This window comes from Gekko japonicus, unplaced genomic scaffold, assembly GCF_001447785.1.
Source record: "Gekko japonicus isolate JY-2015 unplaced genomic scaffold, Gekko_japonicus_V1.1 scaffold3064, whole genome shotgun sequence".
In the NCBI taxonomy this organism is placed as follows: Eukaryota; Metazoa; Chordata; class Lepidosauria; order Squamata; family Gekkonidae; genus Gekko; species Gekko japonicus.
In genome coordinates this window covers 138,110-147,470 of record NW_015166514.1, presented here as the reverse complement: position 1 = coordinate 147,470, position 9,361 = coordinate 138,110, and the positions used below count along the sequence as shown (strand labels likewise).

General features: G+C 44.1%; 1 protein-coding gene across 1 annotated transcript; it reads right to left on the bottom strand.

Moving 5' to 3' along the window:
- Positions 1-4,972: 4,972 nt before the first annotated feature.
- On the bottom strand, positions 4,973-8,500 carry LOC107111302 (40S ribosomal protein S23). The gene is made up of 4 exons (XM_015412262.1): positions 8,412-8,500; positions 6,885-7,044; positions 6,121-6,241; positions 4,973-5,165 (listed from the first exon to the last, which is right to left on the bottom strand). The coding sequence occupies exons 1-4, from the start codon at positions 8,413-8,415 to the stop codon at positions 5,019-5,021; spliced, it is 432 nt and encodes a 143-aa protein (XP_015267748.1). The 5' UTR covers positions 8,416-8,500; the 3' UTR covers positions 4,973-5,018.
- Positions 8,501-9,361: the final 861 nt, after the last annotated feature.

Sequence of the window (9,361 nt, the reverse complement as noted above, 5' to 3'; positions counted from 1 at the left end):
AATAGATGAGCCTGGGTTATCTAAAACTCATATTAATAAATCCATAACAGTTGCTTATATTACTATAGCAATATTGCCAAGTGCCTTTAAATAAAGCTACAGAATGCCCTCAGGTAGCATGGAGGGGAGGGGGGAGGAAAATAAATAGAATCTTCCGGACTGGATGCTCTGTTGCATTTGCAGTGGAAACAAAAGTATAACAGGAAGGCTTTTTTTTCTGGGGGAACGCGCCAGAACAGAGTTCCAGAGCCTCTTTGACAAAATTCGTTTTAAAATGTTTAAAAGTTCATGAGCTTTCAGTATACAGACTGAAAACTTTATCTCTTGAAAGTTCAGGCACCTCTTTTTCCAAAAAAAAGAGAAAAGCCCTGATAACAGGTAATTGTTACTGCGTGGCATCATGACTATACAAAAGCCTATATCATCAGCATCAGCACAAAGTGAACTATGAAATAATCAGTGAACCTTCAAGTTACCACAGGATATTCCTCCTAGACTAGAAGCTAACACAGCTCCAATTTGTGCTCATAACAGAATGTGAAGGCATCCTGCCCCGGGGGGTGGTGGTGGTGGATGGACTGGGCCTCCCCTGGCCAACCAGTGCCGGGCAATATTAAGTTAAAAACTTTCCAGTGTGGGTTATTTTATTCTGGCCTCAATTTTATCCTTCCTGGCTCACTTTCTTACAAATGCTAATTGAGCTAGCAGGATAGACAATGGGATTGTTAAAACATCCCCCTTCTCCTAGCAGGGAGGTGTCAAATGCTAGTCTTTAGGAACTGCAGCTACCTTTACCTTAGTGGGGAAAGAGATTTGATAACATTCCTTGCCACAGGAAAATATTTTTTTTTGTGGTAGTGGGGCGGGGCTGCTTCAGCCACTCCTAAACTCTTCTTTCAATTTCCATTTCATTTTTAAATGGTAAGCCCATCTGCATGAACAAGATTGGGTGTGTGGGGGGAGACATGCAGATCAGAGGTCTTTTAAAATTTCCTTTTGCCCTGTGTGCAGCTGAGAGAGAACATTGGCTTGGAATGTGCAGTCTGTACATGTTCACACTCTTCATTTTGCTATTACTTAAAATGGTGTGCAGTGGCTCAGAGGTTAAGATGCTGAGCTGCCGACTGGAAGGTCTGTAGTTTGGCAGTTCAAGACCCTAGTGCCGCATGACAGAGTGACCTCCTGTCTCTGGCCCAAGCTTCTGCCAATTTAGCACTTTGAAAGCAATATATTGCAAGTAGATAAATACGTACTGTTTCGGTAGGAAAGTAACAGCGTTCTGTGTGCCTCAGCATTTAGTCATGCTGGCCACATGACCATGGAAATCTCTTTGGACAGTGCTGGCTCTTAGGCTTGGAAACGGAAATGAGTACCGCCCCCTAGAGGTGGATTCGATTGGCTTTCGAGCAAGGGAAATCTTTACCTTTAACCTTTTATACTTTCAAAGGGGCAACCAACTGGGATGTATTAAATGACAGAATTGTACATTGAAAACAATGGGAGAGGCTTGAAGGCCCATTGGAGCCAGGAATTCCAATTGACTTGCATGGGTTCCACTGAAATACATTGCAACACAAAAAAAGTTGCAAAGAAAATGAGGAATGGTTTTTCCATTAAGGTCTTTGGGCCCAGACAGGCTACTCTGAGGCTGGAATGACAGCCCCCAGAGTAAAACAAATTTAGAGTCCAGTGGCACCTTTAAGACCAACAAAAGTTTATTCAGGGTATGAGTTTTCGTGTGCATGCACACAAGACAGGCCCTAGGAAGAGAATCTCTGCTCTTGGACTAGAATGACCCCCCCCCCCCCCAAGAGTGGAATGATGGTCCCTAGGAGAATCTGTGCTTTGGGACTGGAATGACAGCCCCCCAGAGTGGAATGACAATCCTTAGCAATAGAATCTGTGCTCTGGGCTGGAATGACAGGTCAGAGTGGAATGACAGGTTGCAAAGTGGAATGACAGCCCCTGGGAATAGGCTCAGTGCTTTGGGACTGGAATGACAGCCCCCAGAGTGGAATGATGGCCCCTGGGAGTAGCAGAGGTGTTCTGGGACTGGAATGACAGCTCAGAGTGGAATGATAGTCCCAGAACACTGCTACAAGTCCCAGGTGTTGTCATTTCAGTCTCAGAACTTCTTCTAATCCCAGGACTGCTATTCAAGTCCTAGAGTACTGAGAAGATTGCTACTACTCTGAATGGTGTACATTGCTCAGAAATTGAGTGCACAGCAACTGTTTTGTATTCTGCCCTGACTCAGAGACTCCAGCCATACATTTACCAAATGAAACCCTCTGTGATGCCACAATTTAGTAGTCACCCTTATGAATAAGGCTAAAACAAGACTCCTGTAAATGAATGTCCAGGAACATTTTTAAAATGTTCCCCTACAGGCTTTTATTTATTTTTATTTATAGGTTCAATTTATAGCCCGCCCTCCCCGCTACGCAGGCTCAGGGTGGCTTACAATCGGGCACAAGCCCGATTTTTCTGTTGCCTCTCTTATTGTCAGATTTGTGACCATTAGTTTGTCCTATTTACATGGTATGAATATTTGCAGATCTTAAAGTGACTATTCTAAAAATGAATTTCAAAAACAGGACACAGCAAGAGATAACTGAGATACTCCCCCTACATTTTTGGGGAGCCCCTACCTAAATCCCACATGGCTCCACCTCCGTAGTAAAAATGGCTTGTGAGGTCACTGGGCCCCAGTTCTTTTAAGGACCTAGCATAGCAATGCCTCTGGACAAGCCCCAGCTCCCGGAAATTGGAAAGCCTATGCCCTTACACTAAGATGTCAGGGCACTCAACTCAGTTGTTTGTCCTGCAGAAGTAATTGCCATAAGGAGAACTGCTTTATGACTTAAAAGCCAGAGACTATGGTGTAGTGGTAAGCCATCTAGTTGCGAGAGGCAGGATATGAATCTAATAAATAAATGTCTGAGCAGGATTATAAGAAAACTGTAAGGTAGATGGGAAGCCGGACATGGCATCAAAGAGCCACTGTACTATTATCTTTGTCCTGCAGTTGGCGTTCTGATGGCCCATATTAATTGGCTATCAAGCAGATAAAATGCTTCTGCTTGGTATGTGGAGTCAGCAGATGCTTATTCAAACAAAACACACCTGTTTCTGTAGGAAGTGCTGCTACTGAATCATTCAAGACCTATCATTTCAGATTTGACAGCTTCTGTCAAGTAGTTTTCATGTCAGTCTTGTGACCCTCATTTTCAGTTGCAGGGTGAGGTTCTCACATGATCCCTTACTCAAGTTAAATCCATCAGTTGTAAGTAGGGGGTGGATGAAGAGAAATGTCATCTGACAGTTCTACCCTGTACATGTGCTCAGGCAATTCCCAAGATGGCTTGTGCCAAGGCAACAGGTTTCCAAGCTGCTGCTAATGCAGTGATTGGTTAGAAAAGAACAGGGTGGAAGGGTTCTAAAAGGCCTCCCGAAAAGAATGTGAGGTCTGCTTCTTAGGATAAAACTCTAGAATGTTCTGAAGTTGCATTTCCCACAGCACGTTCCATGAATAATAGGGGGTAATAAAAAGACCAAAAATCAAAGTAGCTGACAACCCAGGTCCTCTTACAGTTAGCTGTTAACTAGTTAAAAACAAAACCAGAAGGTAGGAATAAGCAGATCCCCCCCCCAAATAGGAAGTAAATAAATACACCAAAAGAGGGAAGCAGCCAAGCACTCCTCCATATCGCCCAAATCCAGTTTATCTGAGGACCCCTCTTCCAATATTTTGTACTTACCTTCATCTTTGGCATTAGCTTAATTTCTGCAAGCTGTTTTGGGAAAGAAACTTTGGCTGAGAAGATACATATTGAGTTGAAGCCCAAGGTGGTCTTCCATCAGCATAGCAGCCCTTATGCTAGAATGAGGTTTCAATGTGCAGCTGGGAGGGTAATTTTCGTTATTCTCTTTGCAGACCCCATTTTTCTCCCATGCACTGTTCATGAAGGTTTCCTTGACTGCCAAGAGAACATCAGGAAGGCTGCTGGGGGGAGGGAGGCACTGTCTAGAAAATTCTCATTCTGTGAGCCTAACTCTGCTCATGGTACTGTGAATCTGACCCATAATAAACAAATTATGGGTTCCCCGAAAGATCCACATGAGGACTAGTACTATTTAACATTCATAAATGGAGACACAAGGAAAAAGTGAAGTGAACAAGCTGACTCAAGAGTTGCAAACTTCCCTCTCTAGAGGTACTCTAGACAAACAGTTCAACTCATGGCAAAATTATTTCCAGATGTTACCACTTTAGAGTGCAGGTGAGTGATGGCATGATGGAATACTTCCACTAGCCACCCTACGCTTGCCATCTGCAAAGGTAGTCCAAGAATTATAGCTGCATGGTGAATTCTTGAGCTAGTTGTCTAAATATTCAAGAGCACATTTCCTATGGCCAGTTTGGTGTAGTGGTTAAGTGCCAGGACTCTAATCTGGGAGAACTGGGTTTGATTTCCCACTCCTCCACTTGTACCTGCTGGATGACCTTGGGCAAGCCATAGTTCTGACAAGAGCTGTCCTTGAAAAAGAGCAGTTTCTGTCAGAGCTCTCTCAGCCCCACCTACCTCACAGGGTGTCTGTTGTGGGGAGGGGAAGGGAAAGGAGTTTGTAAGCCGCTCTGAGACTCCTTTGGGTAGTGAAGGGTGGGGTATAAATCCAATCTCTTCTTCTTCTATGGAGAAAAAGAGTAAAGAGACTGGTCTCTCTTACAAAACCAAATAAATGAAAATTTAACTGGGACATGATGGAGATCTATGGAATTAAGAACAGAACGCTTCCCCTCTAACAATAGTGGTATTGTGGGGACAAGTTGAACCAGGTCTACTCAGAAGTAAGCCCAACTTTATTCAATGGTGCTTACTCCCAGGAAAGTATTCTTAGGACTGCAGCCTGAGTGATCCAGGTAGACAATGGCTAAAAACACAACTCCACATAGTAACTAGCACAAAAACATTTGAGAAAACTTTATTGACCATCTTAAAGATTCAGAAAGAGTTTTATGATCTTGGTCTCTCCTTCTTGCCTTTGTACAAGGCTAACAGAGAAACATTTGCTACTTTGACAACCTTGAAACGAACTCCAGGAATGTCACCAACAGCATGACCCTTCCGACCAAAGCCAGCTACCAGAACCTCGTCATTCTCCTGTAATTAAACAATAAAATGTAATTTCATACATATTCATAGTATGAACTAGTGTATACTAATAAACACTGCAGCCAACTTTGAGTCCTGCTGGCTGGCAGAAAAGTGAGACCTAAATATTTCAAAATAAACTTGGTTCTTTAAAAACCCTCGGTACTGTGCACACTTGCTTAGTACTGAACTATAAATCTATCATCAATTCATAAACAGCCTTACAGCAGTACAGGAAGAACAGTAGCCCCAAAGTTTGTGGGATGTGGTCCTAGAAAACTGAAGTTGTATGCCTTGCATTGGTGTTATGATGGGATCCAACTCACTTCACTGTATTCCAGGACAACAGTGCAAAAATCAGCAGTGTTAAGTCAACCAGATCAGTTTAGTTAGTTCAGATTAGAAGTTCTTTTAAACAAGATATTCTTATTGTTTCCCAGTTTGTGAAAGGCAGAGTGCAGCTTGCTTCAGGGCTATCAGTGAAAAAGTTCTGGAACAGGCTGCCATAGTTCTAGTTCCCCATAGGCTCCTGACCATGGCACCTAAGTAGACAGTGACGGTTCCTATACTCTTTCTTGGAGAAGTGAGCACCTAGAACTGTCCAAACCCATCCCTGTACACTCACAGGCCATCCATTAAGAAGTTGATTCTCATAACTTATTATAACATCCTTATGTGTGGTGGTGGGGATAAGCTTTCATGAGCTTATTGTGGCATAAGCTCTCATGAACCAGATTCCGCTTATCAGATATAGAATTACATGCAGTTGGTAAAGCTGCCAGAACAACCTACTACTTCATGCATCTGATGAACTGGTCTCTGTCTCATCACAATTCATATCAAAATAAATTAGTTGGTCTTTAAGGTGTCACAAGGCTTTGCTACTTTATCCCCATATCTGCTGTACTAGTAAATAATTTTTTTTAATGTATAGCTCCTCTGCAGAGCAGAATAAGTACTTTACCTCAATGAAGTTCAAACAACCATCATTAGGAACAAAGGCTGTTATTTTCTTGCCATTCTTGATAAGCTGGACTCTGACACACTTCCTGATGGCAGAATTCGGCTGTTTAGCCTCTACACCACTAAAATGGAAATAATAAAGATACATGTGTGTTTACTGTCAGAACTATGGTCTATGGTTAGGACAACCACATTCATTGAGGTTAGATGCAAGTAGGCATATTTTGCAGAAATAACAAATTTATGTCAGAGGGAATATCCATTTACGAGCCCACCTTAGTGAGAAACTGTTCAAGAGACAACAGTTGTGAATAAAGTTCTTTATTATTTATTGTAACTGAACCCTTCAGCAGAGGTTCAGAAGTGCCGACACTATTTTAAGATGCATTAACTTTACATTTTTTTCTTTACAGAAATTTAAAAGTAATTTCAAATGAAGAGACTCACTACATTAACGAGCATTTCTTCCTTTTATTGGCCTGTATTTATTTTCCTGCACAAACACTACAAAATTAACAAATAAAAACAATCTAGAAAGCCAGTTAAGATGAGGGCTAAATTTTTCTAGTGCTAGCACTGATAAAGTTTCCTTATAATTAGGTGCTATAAATGCACTAGGTGCTAACAATGTATTTGTGACCACACATACGAGCAAGATAAACATATAATAAAAATAACATGGCAGAAGTATACTGTACTAAGATGTCCTGAGGCCCTTTCTACGGGGGGCAAAAAGAAAGAATTCACAGCCCAAGCGTCACTCACACTTTTTCCAGGACAATTCCTTTGGCATGGGAAGCTCCCCCAAAGGGGTTGGCCTTCAGAGCAGTGCCCAGGTGGGCCTTCTTGTACTGCTTGTCATGCCACTTCTGGTCTCGTCGGTGACTGCGCAGCTTCCTGGCGGTACGAAGCCCACGGCACTTACCTAAGAACCAGTGCATTAGAAAATAGTAAGATACCAACAAATAAACACATAGAATTTACATGCCTCAATCCAACCTTCTTTTATGAGGTATAAAAAGATTCACAGCATCCAATATGCTAGCTAAAAATTAACCTGTCACTTCATGAAATACCTTCTAAATACAGAATCTGGTTGCTCCAACAGAACCACAGCTACACCACTGAGGACAACAGGTTAAAAAAAAGAAAGCTACATTAAGGCATTACAAACAGGGTATGGATAAAAGCTTCCCCATGGCAAGAAATAGAACTTCTCTCATGAAGCTCAGCTTCTGCCATGTCACTTCTTATCTTTTTAGTATTTTAATATAATGCAATTTGTCAGAGCAAATCTGAGAATGGGGCATTAAAAAGTCTCCACGGACAACTTATGTGGGACATGAGAGCCACTTGTTTCTCTATTTCGTGTTCTTCTGGTGTAATAGAATGAATTGCTCATTCTTGTGCTGCAGTGATTAGTGTGTTGGATTAAGACCTGGGTTGGGGCTCATGGTGGCTTTGGACTCCTCGCTCTCTGCTAGGAATGCCACATACCCACCTCCAGCAGGAGGGCTCCCGCTGATCCTTCCTGCCTCCCACCAATGCTCAAGTAAGCTGCGATAGGAAACACGGAGGCAAAAATGGCATCCTACATCTCCATTTCTGCATCTTGACTTGACCAGATCCTCCTACCTGTTGCCAACCTTAGCTCTTTTTGAGCCTGGCACACCTCACTGGGTTATCAGAGGGATAAAACTGGGGAAAGGAGGAAAGTATGATCACCACCCTGAGATCTTTGAAAAAAAGACAGAATTCTAACGAAAACTGTAATTAAAAATCAAATTATGACTGGACGATACACTAACGAAACGCATGCCTTCTCTTTATCCAAAAGGAAGCCATATTAAACGGGAGAAAGGGAGGTACATTTCTGCTCACATCGCCTTTCCACTATTGGAGTACCACCACGAGGCCCTTAAAACTCCGCCCCAACAGCCTGCCTGCACTTCATCCTCAAAGGCGCGTGGGCAGCGGCTGGGGGACGCACTGCAGAAATCAGCGCGTCGAGGCGCAGGCTGGCCCGCTGAGGCAGAGTTGCGCCTCGACTGCTCTTTGTCCTCAGGGTACCCCTGAAGGAGGCACCGGGTGTCACGTTGTCACGCCGAGGCCTGCCTCCACGGAAGCTGCCCGCGTGGCTCCCTCCTCCAGAGGTCGAGAACCGCCAGTTGCCGGGAAAGGAGGCACATGTTGCGTATTCAGATGCATAAGCCGCCTTTCCCGCGCGGGAGCTGCTGCCACGGTCTCCGCTCTTTCCCCCCAACGGGGCACTCCCCGGTCAGAGCCACTCACCCATCTTGCCGACCGCGGATCCCGAAGAGGAAAGAGAAAGACCCACAATTCAGCGCGCCACGCTCTCCCCGCTCCAAGGACCTCGTTCGAGAGGGAAGGGCTGGCCTTCTGAGTGCCTGATCAGAGAAGCACTACCCACCATGCATCACCCAACAGGCTTTTTTGTTGTTGTTAGAGATTGGGCTGATGCGGGATGTGCGATGTATTGTGGGAGCTGTAGTCCTCAATTTGCCCAGTCCATAGGCGGACAATGGATTTTGTGTTTCGACTCTCCGTGAGCTACACGCAAGACACATTCCTGTCCTGTCCAAGGTGTATACAGTCAAGCCAGAGATAGGAAAGCGGTTTTTTAAATGCCTAAAATAAAAGTCCATCTGCAGTTCCCATTAGCATTTCCTGTATTAAATAGAACTGCATGTCGTTTGGTGTAATGGTTAAGAGTGCCGGTGTGACCTTGGGTCAGTTACAGGTCCTTTCAGAGCTGTTTTCTCAAGAGCAGTTCTCAGTCAGAGCTCTCTCAGCCCCACCTGCCTGCCTCACAAGGGAAGAAGAGGTTGGATTTACTTCACTACCCAAAGGTGTCTCAGAGTGGCTTGCAAACTCCTTTCCCTTCCCCTCCCCACAACAGACACCCTGTGAGGTAGGTGGGGCTGAGAGAACTCTGACAGAAACTGCTCTTTTTCAAGGACAGCTGTGCCAGAACTATGGCTTGCCCAAGGCCATCCAACCAGGTGCAAGTGGAGGAGTGGGGGAATCAAACCTGGTTCTCCCAGATTAGAGTCCGCGCACTTAACCACTACACCAAACCGGCTCTCTACCACTACTTAACCACTACACCAAACTGGAGGGGAAGGGAGAGGAGATTGTAAACCGTTTTGAGACTCGGAGTGAAGGGCGGGGTATAAATCCAACCCTTCTTCCTCAATCTCTCTCATTCCCAGTGCTAAGGC

What these genes read in the sequence shown, in the direction of transcription:
- LOC107111302 (XM_015412262.1), bottom strand. An exon ending in GGAATTGTCCTGGAAAAAGT is followed by an intron (nt 6,242 to 6,884) that starts GTGAGTGACGCT and finishes TTTCCATTTTAG; the next exon opens with TGGTGTAGAGGCTAAACAGC. An exon ending in GTTGTTTGAACTTCATTGAG is followed by an intron (nt 5,166 to 6,120) that starts GTAAAGTACTTA and finishes GTTTAATTACAG; the next exon opens with GAGAATGACGAGGTTCTGGT.